The sequence below is a fragment of the Sebastes fasciatus genome, chromosome 1 (genome assembly GCF_043250625.1).
Source record: "Sebastes fasciatus isolate fSebFas1 chromosome 1, fSebFas1.pri, whole genome shotgun sequence".
NCBI lineage: Eukaryota > Metazoa > Chordata > Actinopteri > Perciformes > Sebastidae > Sebastes > Sebastes fasciatus.
Window position 1 is genome coordinate 43,494,790 of NC_133795.1, and position 21,817 is coordinate 43,516,606.

The window sequence follows — 21,817 nt, forward strand, 5'->3', positions numbered from 1 at the left end:
AGAAATACGAGAAAATATCAATTTAGAAATCAGTGCACTAAAAGCATGCTTGGATCAGCTGAAAGAAAAACTTCAATCAAGCAACTCAAGTACTCCCAACAAATTTGATCTCGATGTGTCGTTCGTCATTACGGATTTACCATACGACGAAGACGAAGATTTAGCCGGAAAATTAAGTGAGCTGTTGGAGGTGGGTTTGCTTGTGAACAGTTTTTCGAGTTGCAAGGCAGCGATTGCGAGCCAGAGGCACAGGCCCCGGGCTGGTGAAAGTGGAGTTTGCTTCAGTGAGGGAAAAGGTGGCCGTGCTGCGTGGGAAGCACAACCTGAAAGTCAACCCGCAGTTTACAAAAGTGTACGTCCGATTGGCAAAGTCGCACACGGATTTTCACATCTTCATGTTCACTGGGACATAAATGGATGGACTCCTTCAAACTGTAAGCGCGGAATTCCGGTTGGGACACCGACAAGATGGCAGCATAGTGAAAAGCTCTCCCGATCGTTCCCGCCTAGATTATTTTTTAACCATCTTAAAGTGCGAATTTTCCATCTAACCTAACTTGAATTGAAAGGGGGAAACAATGGACACCAGGCTAAAAAGCAAGAAAAACATACATCAACCAGAAATGCAGGACGACGAAGCCGAACAACTGCAAGGCCACTCACCAGCTAAAGCTAACCAACATGCCGGCTGCTAATGTTGACGCCTCGCGAGGAGACTACTGACTTGGACATGATTCTTTGGGAGCTGAAGGGTTTTCGCCAGGATAATGAAAAGCAACTAGAGGACATTAAGGGAGAAATTGTGAGGACGAACACCTGACTAGGTGAAGAGCGAAAAATGAACGTCGAGGAGAGAATTCAAAACACAGAAGATATCTTAACAGAAATGCTAAACCTACAAGTCAAGCTAGATGCTAAAATAACTGACCAGGAGAGCCGCTCCAGGTGTGAAAACATTAGGATATACGGAGTTCCCGAGGGAGCAGAAAAAGAGTCGCTATCCTTGATCCCCTTTGTGGAAAAGTTACTCCGAGAAAATCGCGATATACCCGACAAAGCAACTCTCCAAATCGAAAGAGCCCATGGTGCACTTGGACCGCAACCACCGGGGGATGCACAGCCAAGATCCATCCTGACGAGGTTCCTCAGCTTCAAATCGAAGGAAACAATACTCCCTCTGGCATGGCAAAAAAAAGGTTTTACCTGGCAGGGTAAGCAAACTGTAAGCTCAGAGCATTGTTACTGCAGTCCCTTAACCCAGATAGTATTTGACTAAATGAAACACACTTATCCGGTGATAGCGTAATTGAGTTGACTGGCTATTGGTTTGGAAAATTTCAGAAATAGACATATAAGAGCTCCAAAGGGCTCAGCAGGAGTTTGAGTTCTGGTTAGAAATGTACTTTTTCAACAATTTAAGATTGAAGTTGTGGAAAGATCCATTGATGGTATTATTGGAATATGGTTTGAACATCCAGATCTGCAGTATAATTTTGTGATTTTCTCCTGTCCTTTGTATCTCGGAAGAGGAACGCTAGAACACATCCTCAGCTGTCGCCCAAAAGCCCTGGGAGAAGGACGCTACACATGGCGCCACGACCAGGTGCTGAAGGCAATAGTAGAAGCCATCTCCAACGGCATCATCCAGAGTAAGCCTCCCCGACCAGCAAGGCAGGCGATTGCCTTCGTCCAAGCAGGCTTAGAAGCCCAAGCCCCAGCCAAACGGGGCAGTGGGACTCCTTGGAAACACACCGGACTGGCAGATTAAGGCTGACTTGGGGAAGCAGCTCCGTCTCCCAGAGCACATCGCGGAAACAACCCTGAGACCAGACATAGTGCTGTTCTCAGATTTATCAAAACAGGTGGTCCTGCTGGAGCTGACCGTGCCATGGGAGGAGCGGATGGAAGAAACAAATGAGAGGAAGCTCGCCAAATAAACTGACTTAGTGGAGGAGTGCCGCAGGCAGGGGTGGCGTGCACGGTGTGTTCCAATAGCGGTGGGCTGTAGAGGCTTCACAGCTCGGTCTCTCTGCAAAGCATACAGCCTGCTGGGCATCACAGGCGTACGCCAGAGAAAGGCCATCAAGGACACCACAGAGGCAGCTGAAAAGGCCTCTAGATGGCTGTGGATCAAGAGGGGCGATCCATGGGTACATGCTACCTAGACACAAGTCGGGACCTGATCAATCCCAGCTTGGTCGCCTGGGTAAGGGTGTATGATGTTGAAAGCCCATGAAACACCCAATGATCCCAGGTTCTATCACTGACGATGTGTCTAAGTGCATCGGTGGATGTATATTTAACTGATTTTCTCTGGTTATTTGTCCTCAGAAAGATCTACAAGAGGAAGAGATTGTAATACTTTTTTTCAGTTATCTACTTACTCAAGTGTATTCTCTTGACATGGATGCTATTTATTTATGTGGCGACTTAAATAGTCATATTGCTGATAAAGAGGATTGTATTGGGGATTTAGAAAATGTTCCACCTAGACTTGCCATAGATCTGAGTAGTAATGCACACGGTGAATCATTTCTTGACTCCCTTAGGGATTCTAAATGCTGTGTTTTAAATGGCAGAATTAATCAAAAATAATTATGATTTTACATCTATATCAGAAAGAGGAAAAGCTGTGGTGGACTACATAATAACACCTCATGACTATTGGGCAAATTTGTCTTAGGCGCTACCCACATAATCAGCTGTGCTGCTCATCCAACAAATGCATGATCCTTACAAGTTGGATATCATTGTGAAGGTAAATAAACAGGCTTTCCAACGATGTAAAATACAATGCCAATTAGCATTGTAACAAAAGAGAAATAATCCACCAAACACAAATTTCCAAACTTTTTTTTCCGAGTTTATTATTAGAACAAGAATTGCGGAGAGATTTAAAAAAGGCTTTTGATTGGATTCAGAGAGATTTACTTGCTTTAAAACTTTTAAAAGCAGGGGTAGAGGGCAGATTTTATAAAACGTTAAAATCATTGTACAGTTGTTCTGTTGCTTGCTTAGAAGTAAATAATATGCCAACTGATTGGTTTAGTACTACCTTTGGTGTTAAACAAGGTGATGTCCTTTTTCCTACCCTAGTAGTTTACTTGGATTTTGAAATTAAGGAATCCAACTTGGGTATACATTTGAATGATTTAACTCTGGGCATTTTGTTGTACGCAGATGCTATCACTTTACTGACTGAATCTGAGGAAAATTTACAAAATGTGTTAAATTTGTCAAAGACCTGGTGTTACAGATGGAGGTTGTCAATAAATCAAAGTAAAACACAGATTGATCATTTCAGAAAGAAAGGTATTGAAAGAAGTAGGAAAACATTGACTTTTGGGACTGCAACACTGAAATATACATCTGAATACAAATAATTGGGATCTACACTTGATGAATTCATGACCTATGAAGTTGGAATTAAAATCTCAACAGGTTCAGCAGGGAGAGCATTCGGGTCCGTTGTCAACCAGTTCAAAATATGTAGAGATCTTGGGTACTTTAGTTATTCACAACTTTATGATGCAGGTGTCTCCCCGTATTATTTAAGGCAAATGAGCACAGAGGTCAGCTAACACTAACGGAGAATAACACAGTGAACGTACTAGCATATAAATCTACAAAAAAGACGTGAGTAGCTTTTAGGGTGTTCTTAAGACCTGAGTCGCCCAATTTAATTTAGCCTTTTACTTTTAAATCCCTTCAAAATATTTTAATCCTTATTCACTGTTTTAACTTTTTTCTCTTTTTGCACTAATGTACAATTCTGTTAACTGTATAATGATGTAATATGTTCGCCGAGATCATTCCCTAACCTTAACCATACAGATGATGTCATATGTTGTAGAGTGAAAGGCCTAATTCAGGGGTTTGAAGAGTCATCTGTCAATAGGGTTGTTTTCATGACAGTACACACAAATTACTATATGTGCTTTTGTGCTATACTAACAAAGTTATCAATATTATTTAACGCAACATCACCACCTGCTTCTTTCTATTCATCCCTTCATCCATTATTCATTCCCTACTTCAGCGTGAAGCCAAAGCGCCCCACTTAGACGTATGATTGTCGTATCAGCAGTGAGTCTCTCGACGTTGTCAGAATCAGAATCAGGTTTATTTTAGCAAATGCGTACATGGAATCTGACTCCTCGTTGTGTATGTTATTACTTACCCACAAGACATCACTCCGCTGCAGGCAAGAGCAATTTAGCACCTTTTAATGCTAAGTGTTTACCAGTGTGTGGGAATGAACCCGGATCGATAGTGCATCCCTGTTTCTCTTAACGTCTCTTAACACCAGACTCCCCACGCCGCTCTCAGGCCTGTAATTGTTTCTCTTTGTTTCGTGGAAAATCAATCCAGCAATGATTGTATCTCCCCCTCCCTACCCTGTCCTCCCTTAAATGTCCCATCATGCTCTTGGTGATACATATATACATATCTGATGTTTGTGCATTTATTCTGCATATAGCGGTTCCTTTTTCATTTTCTCTGTCTACTGAACAACTCAACAGTCAGTTGGTGGATCTGTGACTGAATACTTGTAACAACAGGAATAAACTAAAAAGCCTTTAGGTTAAATGTAAACGCTAAAGGACTTTGGAGACAAAATTATAATTTTTGTTTGTTGGCAAAAGTATGCTGGTCACCAACCTGGTCACACGTTGCTGTGGGATGGCATTTCATTCCTCAACCAGGATTTGTTGCAGGTCAGCCAGCGTGGTTTTGTGTTCCCTCAATGATGTCACTGGCAAAACAAGGCTTGTCATCACTGAATGCCATCTCAATGCAGTGAGATATCGGGATGAGATTCTGGAACCAGTGGCGATCCCATATCTCCACAATCTGGGACCTAACTTCATCCTCCAAGATGACAACGCTCGCCCCCACAGAGTCAGGGTTATCACAGACTACCTCCACAATGTGGGGGTAGAGAGAATGGAACGGCCTGCCAAGAGTCCACACCTCAACCCAATTCAACACTTGTAGGATCAGCTTGGGTGTGCTGTACCACATAATCAGCTGTGCTGCTCATCCCACAAATGCATGATCCTTACAAGTTGGACATCATTGTGAAGGTAAATAAACAGGCTTTCCAACGATGTAAAATACAATGCCAATTAGCATTGTAACAACAGAGAAATAATCCACCAAACACAAGTTTACTATCTTTTTTTCCTGAGTTTATTTATTTACTATTGTGTTTTTGAAATGGATGTGGAAGATGGAAGGAATTGACACCAAAAACCACACCTAAACACAAAAAGAGGAAACATCCATAATATGCCCCCAAAGATGCACAGCTAAACAGGTTCAAATATTACCAGACACATTTTGAGTCAGTACCAGGTCCATTTCACTGAAAGTTATCTCTCATGTTTTCTGCTTTTTAAGGCATCACTTTCTGTAGTGTTCTCATTCAGTGTGTTGAAACTCTGACTAAACACCTAGTTAAACCGCAGCCAATGAAAACAGAGTCGTAGTAAGGTTGACCATTTACTGTCACACTTCCTCACTGACATGCTGGTGGAAACTGTAAATAAAAGGATACAAAAATATTCAGTCTGTTTTTAACTAAATACATTGTACATACAGTAGCTGTAAATATGAATATACACTCTATACACTTCTAGTAGCAGTTATCATGGCTACTGGCATTGTTTTAGCTTGTATACAATTGTAAACAAAAAGGTTTTTAAACAACTTATCAAACATAATTTTTTAACGAAATCTTTACTAATATATGATCCTTAACATGTCTACCATCAAATGAATCAATTTACGGCATTGCCTCTATGATGCTTCAATGTGGATGCTAGCGGATTGAATTCAGACTGTGCTCACGTCTGCCATGCTTTCTACAAAACCAGGGGTCTTTCCCATTTGTTCTTTTATACAGATTGACTCCTCTCCTCGACTCCTCTCTTCGCGTCTTAGTCCCGCCCACGGGAGATACGAGCGGAGGAGGCGAGGAAAAGACTCGAGGAGAGAGGAAACGAGGAAATGGAGACGTCGTTTCCTCTGAAGCGTCACGTGAAGCGACGTCCGTTTCTGATGACAGCAGCAGCTGATCACAGCTGGACCAGCTGTCAGTCGGCTTTAACAGCTGTAGAGACCTTAGATGGAGTTTATGTCTGAACTGATCTAATACTAATAAAGACACTCAGTTGTTCTCAGTGGCAGAGCAGCAGTGTTTCTCTCTGTAGCCTGTTACCTGTTGAACAAACACCTGCACATGAATAACAGCTGCAGTCTGTATTTCTACTGTGGACTGAGTCCTGCTTAGAGGACCAGGAACCATCTCTACTGGCACAATATCTTTAAATTATTTATTAATTATTAGCGTCTGTAGTTATTGATATTCTGACAGTAGAAGTTATGTATTAGGCTGAATGTTTCAGGAATATTTAAATGATGTAACTCCGCAGCGAGCTACACCTTACCTTCTAACGACATCAACAGTTACCATGGCTGAGTCACAGGTGAGAAAAATACTTTGTCACAGACCACATTTAGCTACCACGGACAACTTTGAACATATGACAACAGACAGTATTTATGCTTAGTGTAAAATAACGCTGGAGACCGACGTCAACAAAAGCTAAAGTAGTGTAAGACTTTGCTGCATTTGAAGTGTTTCGTTTATAGACCGAATAAAAGCAATTGTTTATTTTCTAGACGAAATGACGAGCTAAACTTTAGAAACAACGTAGCCCAATGTTTTATTCAGTCTATAGCATAGCTAGCTGGCTAACGTTAGCCAACGGCCAGTTGCTTCTTCAAGTTTCAGTAACGCTATCTTTCTAACTTTACTGTTTTTTAGTCTGTATAGATAACTTTACACATCTGAAAATAAATAAAACCATGACCATGTTATTCATAATGGAAATGGTAATTTTACATCTGTTACATATCTATTACTAACAGAGCACCGTCAAGTCAGATCCTGACTATGTCCTGGAGCAGTCGGCTACGAATGGACGAGGAAGAGGGGGAGGAAGAGGGCGAGCTAGTGGACGTGGACGTGGACGAGGCAGAGGGTCTGGCCGGGGGAGAGGACAGAGTCAGCTTGAAGACCCTCTGGCTGAAGATGACTTCAGCAGAGTACAACTACTACAAGCTCGACGGATATCAGATGAACAGGTATCTCAAAATATAACATGTCCATACTTTATGTCCACATTATGATCATTATTGTTTATTCATAAATAAAGTAATACTTTTTCCCTGATCTACTGTCTTTCTAGGCCAGAATTCAGTGTTTGAGCCTGCAGCAGTGTCGGGAGCTTCTGGGGAGATGTCTGTTCAGGGATCCCAGCCTCATTTTTGATGTAATGGTCAGCGCTCCTCCACCAGGTCCTCCTGGCCAGGACTCCAATCAACCTGAGTGGTGTGTCTGCATGAGGTGCAGGGAAATGCCCACTGACGTGGAAAGGAAGTGCTGTGGCCAGCCACCACAGAACTGTATTTCCCTGCTACCTCATGTGGACCTCTACATCCTCCATGAGGGTGTCCTTCGCCTGGCCAGGAGGATCTGGAACGACATTAGGGCTCAGCAGGACGTACCCAATCCCGGAGAGGACAACAGACAGTTCCGGTATGCTGCTTACCGGCAGTTTGTCGTGTGGCAGTATGGAGCCTTGGGGCGGGGTAACAGAACTGTGATTCCCAGCTGTTGTGTGTGGAGGATTAGGGACAAATACCCTGACCCCCACCAACAATATGTGGGCTTTATCCCACGCACGCTCTGAATGAACAAAGAATAGCATGTTAGAATTTTGAAATCAGTTGTTTAGTTTTGACTATAACGTCACACATATAGGCCATATATATATATATATATATATATATATATATATATATATATGCTATAATATTTTTTAAAAGGCTGCTGTTATGCATATATAATAACTTATTTAGCATGCAACTCTATGCTGGTTGAGAAGATTCTTACTCTGCCTCTCATGCTATAGTACCATATTATTTCAATGACAACATGTCAATACGTCTCTTTTTGTGTGTCAATGCGTGATGTCTTTACATTATCATAAATTATACCTTTCATATAACATCTCTGTAGTCGTCAAAAAGCTGCTTGTAATTAACAAAATCTATATGCAACCTTTATCAACTAAAATCAGAATCAGTGTAATGAGAAACTATTTTGTGAAGGCTGCAAGGGTTAGTGTGAAAACATGCAATTTGGGTTTCTGAAGAAGGGATGTTGAATGAGGCCCACTGAAAGAACTTCTATACCTTGTCGTCGACTGACTTGTGTGTGCAGTAGCTCCTCTGTGGTTGGAGGTGGAATACCACATAGCACACCATACTGCCGCGGGTCATCAGGCCTCTGGCGTCTCACACGCGGCATGCCTCTGTCTGCTGTGGTGCGGCTTCGGAGGATGGCCCTCTGGAGGTCAGGAATGTAGCCATAGTCCTTGTCGACCTTCATTGTGTACAGGCTCCACTTCCGCGACTTCTTGTTGTACAGCTTCCGGTATCTGACAAAATGAAATTAGCATATGACCGAAACAGGAAAAGATGGTTATTGAAAAATGAATTTGTGATAAATTTGCAAAACTGCTGCCTGCAAGGACAACATTCATGTATAAATTTGACCTTATATTATAAAACTAATATATTTCAGTTTTTGTGGGTATACTGTTGTCAATTTTAAGAACATACTCAATGGAGCCATCAGCTTTTCTCTGCACTGGTCGGTGGACATGATGATTATAATCCAAACCAGCAAGTAGGGTGCGAGCTGAATAGACGGGCGGGGTGAAACTGAATCTCTTGCTGGCATACATCAGTATGTGGTTGTGAAATGACTCAAGTTCTGCTGTAGACCTAAACAGTAAAAAACAAGTGTTAGATCTTTTATGTTGTCATTAGTTGATACATATAGTCACAATCAGTGGTGGACAGTAAAAAAATAAAAAGGACTTTGATCAAGTCACTGCATGATTTACAATCATCTGTATTTTAGAGATTTTTCAAAAAGGGACCCACTCTCTGCATGATCTTTCCCAAGATTTACTCACTTTTTTCTTCCCTATGTGGGTTTATAGGGAGTAAGCCAGGAGCTTCCTTTGTTTGAGTTAAATACTTTTGAACATAAACATTACATGTAAAACACATGCCCACATACCTAAATCCCAGGTACTTCACTACTTGACCCAGCCAGCGTGCATTTAGCACTATCTCAGTGAGTGCTCTGTGTGCCACAGATCCCTTCTCTATCCATTCCTTGTCCCTGTTGTCCGACAAGGGTCCATGGTGACAGGCGCCAAGAGCCCACTCGTGTTCTCCTGTGACGTGATGGAGTAGGCCAGCCCACATGTCCTAAGAGAACAATAACGCATCAGCAATGATCCGACACATTACGCTGAAATGATGTCTGCAGCTGTGAAATATTTCTGGCTCCACAAGTGTAGCAATATAAATAACAGTTCATATAGTACTTACAAAGAAGTCGTCATAGGTTGCCGACATTTTGGCACAAAACCAAAAGTGGTTACACACATCCTTGCTCCAAATGAGTAAAATGGAGCACCCCTTCTGCTGGCTCGCCTGACCACAGAATGAAATGCAAAAACAATCAAAGAAAATTATTGGTGTAAGCAAGTTTTGTGACGAAGTGACAATGAGTTCAAATGAAATACATTCCATAATATTACCTGGTGGATCTTCTTTCCAAGGTTTTTCGATCCGTGCCACATGTCAAGGGTATGGCGAACTCCCCATGACTTATATATGCCCTTGGCTGTATGAACAGTGAACAAAAGACATTTGTAAGTACAGACATCTGCACGACTCCTGCACAAGTCAACACACATATTAAAAATGAATAACAAACTAAAAACCTATATACGTACTAAAGAGTGCAGCTATCTGGCTATGAGCATCAGTACATATTTCGCTCAAATTTCCTATTTCCTGACGAAGTGTGTCAAAAGTCCGGATGAAGGCTTCCTTCTCCATGATGACACTGTTCCGCGCCGTTTCACGTTTGTCCACTGTCACCATGGAGATGATGTCTTTAGAGTCATTCTCCATCACACTATATGTGCAGTACTGTGCACAGAATCCAGGGCTGTCCATCCGACCATCTCCTTTTAAAACAAAACATAAATAATCATTTCAGAAATTGGAACACACTTTTTTTATGATTCACTCTAGTGGATATGATACTGACCACTTCCGGTTGTACAACAACCGGTATTTGTCAGTATCATATCCACAAATCTATGTCAAAACAGAACTTACCCAGGGCCACGACACTGGCTTTGGGCTTTAGCTGGGAAATAACTAATCCTCGCTTTTCTTCCCAGAACTGTTTTATGGTGTCCACACAGTAGGTGTCCTGTATTTTGAAAAATGTGGACCTTCCCACCATCCCCATGTTCATAAATTTGAACAGTAATGCCACTTTCGCATAATTGTTTCCAGAGAGGAGGATATTGACAGCCAACATGAAGTCCCCTATCAGCATCCCATACTTGAGAGCGGACTGTGAACTCCAACGCCACACAATATGACCAAAGGGACACGTCTAGAAAAAAAAGAAGAGTGACAGAAAGCAAAATGGGTTTTATTGTGCATATCAAAGCTTAGTGCGGTGCTGCATATATTTTGCACTATACAACACATAATATGGGCAAAAAGTACCACACACTCCAAAGTCATGAAGTACATATATTTTCCAAAAATGGCTGTTCCTGGCTGGTGTCAGCTCAATGTACAAGATTCTTCACAGCCTTGCCCAATTCCCACCAAGGCAGTTTGTAACAGTTTGTGATGCAGCAATTACAATTTGCTGCTTACATTGTTAAAATATTTTAAAAGACAACATAATATCAATACTGTAAAATAAATACTCACCCACTCAATGATGGCAGCTGTGGCCCTGAATTTGACCGTCACCTGAAAGGGTCCATGGGCCTGGCACGCTGCATTGGTAACAGGGTCCTTGGCGGTACACATGGGGATGGGCAGCAGAAGGTACTCAGCCAGCAGCTTCAAGTTTAGATGATAGGCAATAGAAGCTGGCTTGCCAATGACCTCGTCTTCTCTCTGGGGCTGGAGCTTTTCTGGCATCTCAGGTGCATCTGTGAGAGTCGGACCGACGTCTGAAGAGTCATGCACAGTATCCTCCATACTTATGGCTGGAAGTGCATCCAAGCGAATGCTCGTAGAGGGGAGGGCACCACCAGTTCTGTTGGGAAAATATTATGAATCACAAAAAAAGCACTGTGAAATGGATACATAATTTCAGACATGTAGGACACCTGTTATGTAATTACATTCCTTGCACTCACTGAATGTGAACATAAGCTATAGGTGTAGAGAACCCCAGCCAGACAATGGTGAAGCGTACTGATGTTTCAGAAGCCTTTTATTTATGTTCAGCCGTTAGCCATATTTTGAACACAAATCACTTTGCTTTCTGTAAAATCCTTCCTTCAGAAAACACCTTTCTTCCTTAAAACACCTTTTCTTCCTTAAGCACCGTAAGAGCTAAAGGACAGACAAATAAAATACAATGAGCTCTTACTAAAAATATAAACATTACAAACCTTATCCATATACTGTATTTGCCATACACATTAGCATTAATCAAACCTTAAGCCTAATATGTGCACATGAAAAGCTAGAAAGCTAGCATTACAGCAATGTCCATGAAAAGCTAATGTTAGCAAGACCGTCAGAATGACAACACAATTAAACACACACACACCGTAAATGCGTCCACCTAAATCACAATGTTACTGCATATAATCATAAAACATATTCAACACACAATACCTTGTTCCCGTACTGGCTAGGCGCTTAATTATCAGTTTATGATGACATAAAGCAGCGCAATTGCGTGCTTTCCCTCCTTCAGTAAATCTCCGTAGCACTATCCTTCTTCCGCCAGGAGGTGGCGTCAAAATAAAAGTCACGTAATGTAAAAAGGCGACTTTCAAAATAAAAGCTTGCAAAAGGTAATTACCTTATAAACAGACCTTAATACACATTTAGGAGTCATTTACACTCCCACCAATCATGAGTGCATAATAGAACATTATACAGTTTGTTTTAATCACGAATGATTTATAACTGAAAATGACCTTCACCCTTAAAGGAGCACAGGTAACTTGTGCTAAAACTAGAAAACCTTTGTTAGCTATAGAAGATTAAGAAGGAGGTATTATGAACTATATGGAGGGGAGGCAGTCTTAGCAAGTCTCCAGCAGCAGGACAAGTTTCTGGACTGGGCGCTCGACTTCTGACATCTTGTGGAGACGCTCACCTTTCTTGCCAAGCTTCCTGTCACCGAGGCAGACTTTAACTCTCCTTACTAGTCCGTCCTTGTCAGTAGTGGTTTCTGAGACTCTACCCAGTCTCCACTCATTCCTGTGTACATCATCTTCCTTCATCATGACAATATCTCCAACTTGCAGATTTCTTTTTGGGGTATGCCAACGCTGTCTGAGAGCAATGTTGGCAAGGTATTCCTTTCGCCATCGACTCCAAAACTGTTCCGCCAGGTATTGAACGTGTCGCCACCTTTTCCGGCCATACATGTCTTCTCGGACGAATTCACCTGGAGGAGGCAAGGCCTTGACAGACTTCGTAGTCAGAAGATGATTAGGGGTGAGTGGCTCGAGACTATGGGGATCACTGAGATTGTTAACGGTCAGTGGACGACTGTTGACGATTGCCATTGCTTCATAAAAGAAGGCTCGTAGCGAGGCATCGTCCAGCCTACCACAGGAAAGGCTAAGTGTGTGCCTCAGGATGCTTCTCACTGTCCTAATCTGTCTTTCCCACACCTCTCCGACATGGCTTGAATAGGGTGCGTTCATCTTGAAGTCTCATTGTTTCTCTGCGAGAAATGCAGCCAGCCGGTCTGCATTAACTTCCTTTAAAGCTTCTTTGAGTTCATTTTTGGCTCCAACGAAGTTGCTTCCCTGATCAGACTTGATCTGACGTACAGCGCCACGTATGGCAATGAAACATCGAAGGCCATTAATGAACGCGTCAGTTGACATGTCGACAAGCATCTCAATATGAATGGCACGGGAGCTTAGGCAAGTGAAGAGAAGTCCGTACCTCTTGTTCTCCTTTCTTCCTTGCTTCGTGAGGAACGGGCCGAAGCAGTCCATTCCGCAGAAAGTGAATGGGGGTGATGGTTCCACACGCTCAGGAGGTAAGTCAGCCATCCTTTGCTCCTCCGTTGGTTTCCGATGCCGACGCATTGACGAATGTAGGATGCTACTGCTCGGTTGATTCCTGGAATCCAGTAGCCGTTGAACCTGATATCATTAATGGTGAGACCTTTACCTTGGTGCTTCATCCTGTCGTGGTGATGAGCGATAATCATCCTCGTGATGTGATGATCTTTGGGAATGATTGCAGGGTGCTTGATGGATTTGGAAAGAGAGGCGTTGCACAGTCTTCCTCCCACCTTGAGGATACCATCTTTGTCAAGGAAAGCATCGAGAGAGTATAACTGATTGCGAGATGGCAGGGGGATCCCTCTGCTCAGTAGTTTCAACTCTTCTCGATAAACGTTTTCCTGCAAGTCTTTGATTATGCAACGTTCTGCATCTTCTCGTTCTGTTACAGTACTGAGACTGTTTGACCTGTTTTTCCTGATGCACCTTAGAATGCGTGCAACAGATCGAGTAGCCAGTGACCAAGATGAGATCTTCGACAAGCGATCAACGAGGCTTACTCGTTCTGTGGTTCTTGTGGTAAGTGCTAGAGCACTTCTGACTTCAGGATCACCGATTGTTAACTCTGGAATCTCATCTGCTGGCAGCTTCATTTCCTTGTTCCATAAGAACTTGGGTCCAGTGAGCCAGGTAGATGACAGAAGCTCGCTGGGAGTCAAGCCCCTAGAAGCGTGGTCAGCAGGATTCTCATTGGTTGGGACATATCTCCATTGTTGAGTGGCTGAGCTGAGCTGAATCTTCTGAACACGGTTAGCCACAAAGGTGTGGAAGCGGCGTGCTTCATTTCTTATGTAACCTAAGACCACTTTGGAGTCGGTCCAGAAGAACTCTTCAGCGTCAGTAGGTCCAAATTCCTCCTTCAGCATGTTGCTCATCTTCACAGAAACAACTGCAGCTGTCAGTTCCAATCTGGGAATGGTTGTGACTTTGGTTGGTGAGACGCGTGATTTTCCCACCACTAGGGTACAGTGAACATCTCCCTCTTCGTTCTGAAGTCTAAGGTATGAACACTGACCATAACCTTTCATGCTGGCATCCGAGAAATGATGCAGCTCTGTCTTAGAGACCTTTCCAAATCCTACAGGTGCATAAGTGCGGGGTAGGGTGACCTTATCCAAATGAGCCAGATCACTTATCCACTGTTCCCATTTCGGACGAAGCTCTTCGGTGAGAGGATCGTCCCAGCCCGTGCCACGCCTACACATCTCCTGAAGAACGATCTTCCCTTTTAGCAGGAATGGCGCCACAAACCCGAGAGGGTCATACACGCTGGCCACTGTAGCCAGAATGCCACGGCGTGTTGCAGGCTGAGCTTTGAGGCTGACGTTAAGTTGGAGGCGGTCAGACTCCACGTCCCATTGAATCCCGAGAGCTCTCTCAAGTGGCTGATCGTTGAATGCTAGGTCCGTATTCTTACCCTCGGTTGCTCGCTCTGAGGGTGGTAAACTCTCCAGGACTTCTCTGTTGTTTGATACAAATTTGTGTAGACGTAGACCGCCCATGGCACAGAGTTCACGTGCTTCTCTTGCAAGCTTAATAGCATCATCAGTGCTTTTGACACTTATGACTCCGTCATCAACGTAGAAGTCCCTCATGATAAACAATGAGCCTTGTGGGTAGAGGTCGCTATTCTCCTTAGCTAGATGCTTCAGCCCGTAGTTTGCACATCCAGGAGAGGAGGCTGCGCCGAACAGATGCACCTTCATACGGAACTCACTAGGCTTTGAGTTCAGATCTCCTTGCTTCCACCAAAGAAAGCGCAGGTAGTTGCGATCAGCATCGTCGACATAGAACTGATGAAACATTTTTTCAATGTCGCACATCAGTGCAACAGGGTGCTGTCGAAATCGGATGAGGACTCCGCTGAGGCTGTTCAACATGTCAGGCCCAGAGAGGAGGTGGTCATTCAAGCTGGTTCCTTTGTATCTGGCAGAGCAATCGAACACCACACGAAGTTTATCTGGCTTCTTCGCATGACGAACACCATGATGCGGAATGTACCATCTCTCACCTTCACTCCCTCTATCTTCGATTTGCTCTGCTTCTCCATTTTCAATGACTTCCTCCATGAACTTGACATATTGCTCCTTATACCTTTCGTCCCTTTGCAATTTCCTTTTTAGGTGATTGAGGCGTACCATGGCTGAGTCTTTGTTGTCAGGCAAGCTGGGTCTGTTTTTGAATGGAAGAGGCATTTCATAATGGCCATGTGTATTCTTCCGGATGCCTTTATCTAGCTTGTTTAGGAACGTGATGTCATCTTGTGACACTGTTTTGCTGTCATTGTTGCCATCCTTGAAGTCAGATTCCAGGATTCGAATAGCATCGGCAGGAGTTAATGGAGGCATTTCCTTAACAGAGACTCTGTGACACAGACCTCTTGAGTTCAGCGAATCATCGCCATGTGATGAGCGGCCTACAATACTCCATCCTAAATCCGTCCGTACAGCATAGGGTTCCTCGTTTCCTCCTAGAATGACTTGCCTTGGTGCCATTGCTCTGGAGCAGTTGTAGCCTATCAAAAGGCCTACTTCACAGTCCTTCAGTGGTTGGATTTCACCTTCGATTTCTCTGAGATGACTCCATTGTTTAGCCGTCTCACAAGTTGGAATGTGAGCCCGGTTCACCGGTATGTAGTCCTTTGTATAAACAGCTGGCAGATTGATTTGAATGGCAGAACTGTATCCCCTTACACAAAGACCAGAAACTCTCTCACTTGTGACAAGCGTGTCCTTTCCACTCAAGGTGGTCAGCTTCAGCTTCACTGGATGCTTGTCAGCAGTAAGACCGTTGCTCACTTCTTGGTCGATGAAAGTCGTATCACTTTGTGTGTCGAGTAGAGCATAGACAAGTTTCTCAGCGGTTGGATTGTATTTAGATGACACCCACACTGGTACCACCATTGATGTACTGGATGAGCCTTCGCCTGCTACACTGAGTGACGTGGCAGCGGCACTTTGATTTGTCACTGTAGGCCTTTCCTTTCTATAGTTGTCGTCATGGAGAGCTGTAGGATGCTTTCCCTTGCAGGTGTCACAGAAGTGACGATGACGACAGTCTTTTGCATTGTGGCCAGGTTTTAGGCATCCATAGCAGAGTTTTTTCTCCTTTACATAGTTCCGTCGTTCGTTCAACAGCATCTCGGTGAACTTGAAACATGTATTAAGCTGGTGTCTATTGTCTTGGCACAAAATACATGGTAGCTTGACCTTTCTCTGGTCTGACCTTTGACCTTCATTGTCTGTAACTGTTTGAGTGGTGAGAACACTGGCCTTGTTTCTCTTCATGTCTCTGAAATTTCTTTTGTCTATGCCAGAGTCTGATGAATGAAGAGCATGAAATGACGTAATAGGATTGCAGGCAATCTCAGCTTCAGTCGACATGAATCTGGCAAAGTCCTTGAAACTTGGAAATTCTTGCTTCTCGTTCAGCCTTTGCGTGACTTGTCGGTTCCAGCGAGAAGCTGCCCAGTCTGGTAACTTATGAATGAGCTTCTGATTCTCTTCGCAGTCATTTAATATGTCGAGACCCTTGACATGGGGAATGGCATCTTGGCAGATGTTCAGAAAATCGGAGAGATTTCTGAGTCCTTCTGCGTCCTTAGGTTGAATCTTTGGCCAATTTGTGAGTTTCTCTCTGAATGCTCTCTGAATGGTGAATGGCTGGCCATAGCGACTATTCAGCCTATTCCAGGCATCTTGGTAGGCATCATCGTCGTTTCGGTAGAAGGTGCCATCTAAAACTTTGCGTGCTGGGCCACCAACATATTTCTTCAGATAGTAGAGTTTTCCAGCTGGAGCAATTGACCTTTGGTCAACGAGTGAGGTGAACACTGCTTTCCATTCAATGAACTGTATTGGATCACCATTGAAGACAAATGGCTCTGGAACAGGGAGCCTATTTAAGGCTATACCGTCTTGAAAGACCTGAGCGAGAGCGGAAATGTCAGCATTGGAGTGTGTTGCAACATGGGATGGAAGTACTGCAGATTTAGGCATATTTCTTGTTCCTTTCGTTGTTAATGTGGGCAGGAACTTCGCGTCTTGTCTCCTTGTCGTAGACATTCAGCTTAGCTTGAGCTGCCCTCACTTCCTTCTCTGCCTGTAGTCGCTCCAATTCACATTTTTGTGCCTCCAATTCATGTTTTTGTGCCTCCAATTCACGTTTTTGTGCCTCCAATTCACGTTTTTGTGCCTCCATCGCTTTCCGTTGTTTTCCCTCCTCTAGCATCATCTCATACTCCACTTCCTTCGCAGCCAGTTCAGCTGCTGCCTCTACACGTTTGGCTGCCATAGATGAAATCACTGAGTGATGGTCGGACTTACTGTGAGTTGTTAAGGAAGCAGAAGATCCATAGACAGACCTTGCAAAGTCATGGTGGAGCAGATCATGAAGGCGGTGTATTTCCTGTTCCTCATTAAACTCATCCTCCTGGTCTATTGTTCTGTTGTAGGCGATGGTGACGATTTCTGTGGTTACTGATTCACATAAGTCAATCCGTCTTCTTATGTCATTGGAAGGTATTGCGAGATCTCGAATTCCACAATACATGCTCATTATGTTTTGCTTACTTTGTTTGAGTTCATCGATGAGAGGCCAGAGTTGACTCTCTGGCATGTACGCCTTCAGTTGATCTCGTGCTTTGCGTACAAGAACCTTCCATTTCTCATACATGGAGAGCAGCTTTTTCTCCCTTTTCTTGGCCTCTTCACATTGAAGTGCTTGCATCTTTTCTGTAGTGTGCCGTGTACGTTCAGAGCGTCGGGGACCTTCAAGCGGCTCATCAGATGTGTCTTCCACTGTGTGGAGCTCATTCTGCAATTCTTGAGGTTCACACTGCAAACCAGCCGTCTGCTCCTCCAACTCCCCCTCACTAATCGGCTCTGCCATTATCAACTTAAATAATGAGATTTTTAAGATAGAAGAAAGCTGTTAAACTCAGATATAATAAACCTTTGCAATAAACAGCATAACCATAGGATAGCAGAGCATTAGTACAAAACAACTAGCACAGATGTATTGATGTAGAAACACTCAAATAACTGTATATAACAGTGTAAATACACAATAAACACAATTATCAAAGTACTTGAAATATAGAGTCCAAAAAGTGTCAAATGTCCTTAATTATTAATAGTCCATTGATCTTGTGAGAATTTGTTCCATGCAACGATTGTCCTTTAATGTTGCTGCAGATGAGGTGAGTATTAAACGTTCACTGGTTCAGTCCAAAAAACTTCATCCGTGATTCACCTTGTTGGCAATCTCAAAGACTGTATAATAGGGTAATACTCACAGTTCTGCATCAATGTCAGTGAATATGACTGTACTTGACCATTGCATCGAAACTGAATTGCAGAGTAGATCAGGCTGCTAGCATGGTACCATGTTGCTGCTCCATGAATCCACGTGGACAGCTAGCTAGTGGCCTTGTAGCGGCAGCAGGCACGCTGTGAAGACCCTCCGTCGTGGCCCGTCGTTCATGCAAGATGTCGTCAGGATCGATGAGGGTCAAGCTCTTACTGTAGCGAACCCCAGCCAGACAATGGTGAAGCGTACTGATGTTTCAGAAGCCTTTTATTTATGTTCAGCTGTTAGCCATATTTTGAACACAAATTCACTTTGCTTTCTGTAAAATCCTTCCTTCAGAAAACACCTTTCTTCCTTAAAACACCTTTTCTTCCTTAAACACCGTAAGAGCTAAAGGACAGACAAATAAAATACAATGAGCTCTTACTAAAAATATAAACATTACAAACCTTATCCATATACTGTATTTGCCATACACATTAGCATTAATCAAACCTTAAGCCTAATATGTGCACATGAAAAGCTAGAAAGCTAGCATTACAGCAATGTCCATGAAAAGCTAATGTTAGCAAGACCGTCAGAATGACAACACAATTAAACACACACACCGTAAATGCATCCACCTAAATCACAATGTTACTGCATATAATCATAAAACATATTCAACACACAATACCTTGTTCCCGTACTGGCTAGGCGCTTAATTATCAGTTTATGATGACATAAAGCAGCGCAATTGCGTGCTTTCCCTCCTTCAGTAAATCTCCGTAGCACTATCCTTCTTCCGCCAGGAGGTGGCGTCAAAATAAAAGTCACATAATGTTAAAAGGCGACTTTCAAAATAAAAGCTTGCAAAAGGTAATTACCTTATAAACAGACCTTAATACACATTTAGGAGTCATTTACAATAGGCCCCTCCCGTGACACCAAAAAAAAAAGAAAATGGATGGATAGATAATTTCACACACCACAGTGACTTACCGGACACACAAAGGGAAGATGTAATCAGCATCACTGTCATCATCACTGTCGACTTCCCTGGTCTCCTCCTCCTCCTCCAAAGATGAGACAGACTCTGTCTCTTCAGCGTGGCACAAGGTGTCATCTGCCCAGTCAATGCTATAGACAGGATAACATTATTTAGTAATATTATCTTGCACCAATATACAAAGGGGCACATGCTCAAAATATAAAGAGGAAATTCAAAAACAGATAAACTTACATGGAATTCTGAATGTCGTTGAACTCCTCTACATTGATGCGGTCAGCATTCAAATCAAGTGATGCCATACTAAGCACAATGAAATAATAAGAGAATAAGATCACATTACTGCTCATCACAAACTCTGAGACCAGAATATAACCACCAAGAATGCAGGATATAACTCATATGCTACCATATTTGTCACTGGCATGGAAAATATACCTTGCATCAAGTTCCTGTACTGATCCATCCTCATTGTTGCTGGTATCCAGCTCTCCAACACCAGCTACTGAGAAGTCATCATCTCTGAAAATTAGGGAATCAAGTTTAAATCAAAATGAACCAGAGGGAGGGCATCTGTCTTGACAAGTTCAGCTGGTTTCCCAATGATTCTTCATGTGGACATCAATGGAAAGGCATAAGCCAATTCTGATTGCGCATAATAGCCAAAAAAACAAAACAAGTTAGACTCACCGGTCAGAGAGAGATTCAGCCAAAATGCAAGATACTGCTGGGTCTGGCAGTCTGGCAAAGTGTCCAACCTTGTGTGGTGTTGACATTACCCGTATCTTCTCATAGCTGTAAAAGACATACATACAATACCATTATAGATTTTGATCATATATGTCATTGCAAAAGGAATATAAAACAAAGTATAAATAAGAAATGATGACATTCTAGGCTGAGATTACTAAGAAATGACTGTACAGGTTGTGAATGAGGGTGAAACCTAACTCCATTGCTGGTGGGGTTTAGTGTTGTGGGGGGGGAGATGAAGCTTAGCTTGCTTATTGTTGAAAAACAAATAAAATGGGAAAATATGAATCACAAAATGGAATGTAATTTGGAAATCAGGACTCAATAACATATAAAAAATAGTAATAGTAATAGTTTAGTTCGCTAAATAATAATTGCTGCAAGCCCTGTTCACATTATGACTGTAAACACAAATAACTATCCAGGGGGTGGATGTTGCTGGGATGGGGGATGGGGGATGGGCATGGGGTAGTTTGAAGGCTGTTTGTTTTGTGCAAACCACGAAGACTAAAGAAACTGGTTTATAACAATATGAAGGCTAGATTATGTCAGTGGAAAACGCGCTTCCCCCATGGGACAATAAACAATACTGAACGGGGAATTATGAGTAGTGTTACTCATACAGGTATAAGTAGCGTTACTGTATGAGTAACGTTACTGTATGAGTAACGCTATACATACAGGTTACTGTATGAGTAACACTACTGTATGAGTAAGGTTACTGTATGAGTAAGGTTACTGTATGAGTAAGGTTACTGTATGAGTAACGTTACTGTATGAGTAACGTTACTGTATGAGTAACGCTACTCATACAGGTTACTGTATCGAGTACTACTGACTGTGATGTGTCGTTATATAGCGGCAATTCTATGGGAATTACCGTCCGTTATTTCTCTTAGTAAACTTATGGGTCTATAAAGCCCTTTGAGATGACAGACTGCGATTCAAGGATCTAGCTACAGTAGCTACGTAAACATAAACATGGACTTGAATTAGCCGCAGCAAGCCTCGGGCTACGGTTAGCAGAAGGCTAACGTACTTTCAACCTGGCTACTCATCGCCTGCTTTCACGGTAAAGCTACCTACAAACAAATCAGTACAAAACATTTAGATATTACAGGAAAACGAAGTTAGTAGCTTACCTGTCCAGGAGAAGAACTGCAAGCTCGGAGTCCAACGTGAGGCCGATGCTGTCCCAGAGATCTCTCCACCGCTGAAACGCTTCGCCGATATTGACACGCGTTTTATTCCGCTTATTGTCGGACTCTCTTTTGGACTGTCTTCTTGAAAAGTCTGTCTTTCTTTTTTTGGGTTGTTTTGAGGTGTAGGCAGTTGCTGCCAATGCTGGAATAGCAAGCTTTTCAGTAGGTTGTTCCGCCATTGACCGAGGCTTTCACTATCTGCAGAGACCAGACGTGAACGCGCATCTCCTTTTGTGGAACAGCCAATAGGAACGCTCTCTCTGAAATGCCCTGTGATTGGTCAAAGTCTGCCGTCACGGGCAAGATTTTCTAAAGCCTGTAAACAGAGC

The 21,817-nt window shown here is 42.9% G+C and overlaps 3 protein-coding genes and 1 long non-coding RNA gene across 4 annotated transcripts; 1 reads left to right on the forward strand and 3 right to left on the reverse strand.

The window, feature by feature from the left end:
* The first annotated feature begins 6,476 nt into the window (after window positions 1-6,476).
* Window positions 6,477-7,760, forward strand: LOC141768939 (P2X purinoceptor 7-like). Its single transcript, XM_074637907.1, has 3 exons — window positions 6,477-6,491; window positions 6,937-7,152; window positions 7,257-7,760. Exons 1-3 carry the CDS (start codon window positions 6,477-6,479, stop codon window positions 7,758-7,760), a joined length of 735 nt encoding a protein of 244 aa, XP_074494008.1.
* A 237-nt stretch (window positions 7,761-7,997) lies between these two features.
* LOC141775854 (uncharacterized) lies at window positions 7,998-21,789 on the reverse strand. The gene is made up of 8 exons (XM_074649601.1): window positions 21,429-21,789; window positions 20,224-20,328; window positions 19,972-20,055; window positions 19,768-19,836; window positions 19,527-19,664; window positions 10,894-11,227; window positions 8,695-8,859; window positions 7,998-8,510 (listed from the first exon to the last, which is right to left on the reverse strand). The coding sequence occupies exons 1-7, from the start codon at window positions 21,665-21,667 to the stop codon at window positions 8,842-8,844; spliced, it is 987 nt and encodes a 328-aa protein (XP_074505702.1). The 5' UTR covers window positions 21,668-21,789; the 3' UTR covers window positions 7,998-8,510; window positions 8,695-8,841.
* On the reverse strand, window positions 8,984-10,504 carry LOC141776635 (uncharacterized). The gene is made up of 6 exons (XM_074650359.1): window positions 10,279-10,504; window positions 9,954-10,124; window positions 9,690-9,775; window positions 9,478-9,582; window positions 9,161-9,354; window positions 8,984-8,987 (listed from the first exon to the last, which is right to left on the reverse strand). The coding sequence occupies exons 1-6, from the start codon at window positions 10,502-10,504 to the stop codon at window positions 8,984-8,986; spliced, it is 786 nt and encodes a 261-aa protein (XP_074506460.1).
* On the reverse strand, window positions 18,165-19,440 carry LOC141775850 (uncharacterized). Its single transcript, XR_012595701.1, has 2 exons — window positions 18,928-19,440; window positions 18,165-18,891 (listed from the first exon to the last, which is right to left on the reverse strand). It is a non-coding gene; the product is annotated as an uncharacterized LOC141775850 (long non-coding RNA).
* Window positions 21,790-21,817: the final 28 nt, after the last annotated feature.

Bases quoted from the DNA above. Each gene is read 5' to 3' on its own strand.
- LOC141768939 (XM_074637907.1), top strand. The intron at 7,153-7,256 runs GTATCTCAAAAT...CTGTCTTTCTAG, and splicing joins GACGGATATCAGATGAACAG to GCCAGAATTCAGTGTTTGAG.
- LOC141776635 (XM_074650359.1), bottom strand. From the start codon at position 10,504: ATGCTGATAGGGGACTTCATGTTGGCTGTCAATATCCTCCTCTCTGGA. The intron at 9,776-9,953 runs GTCAGGAAATAG...CTGTTCATACAG, and splicing joins CCGGACTTTTGACACACTTC to CCAAGGGCATATATAAGTCA. The intron at 9,355-9,477 runs GTAAGTACTATA...TTGTTCTCTTAG, and splicing joins CAACCTATGACGACTTCTTT to GACATGTGGGCTGGCCTACT.
- LOC141775854 (XM_074649601.1), bottom strand. From the start codon at position 21,667: ATGGCGGAACAACCTACTGAAAAGCTTGCTATTCCAGCATTGGCAGCA. The intron at 19,665-19,767 runs GTAAGTTTATCT...TCCTGTCTATAG, and splicing joins AACGACATTCAGAATTCCAT to CATTGACTGGGCAGATGACA. The intron at 11,228-19,526 runs GTAAGTCACTGT...TTTTCCCAACAG, and splicing joins ATCTTCCCTTTGTGTGTCCG to AACTGGTGGTGCCCTCCCCT.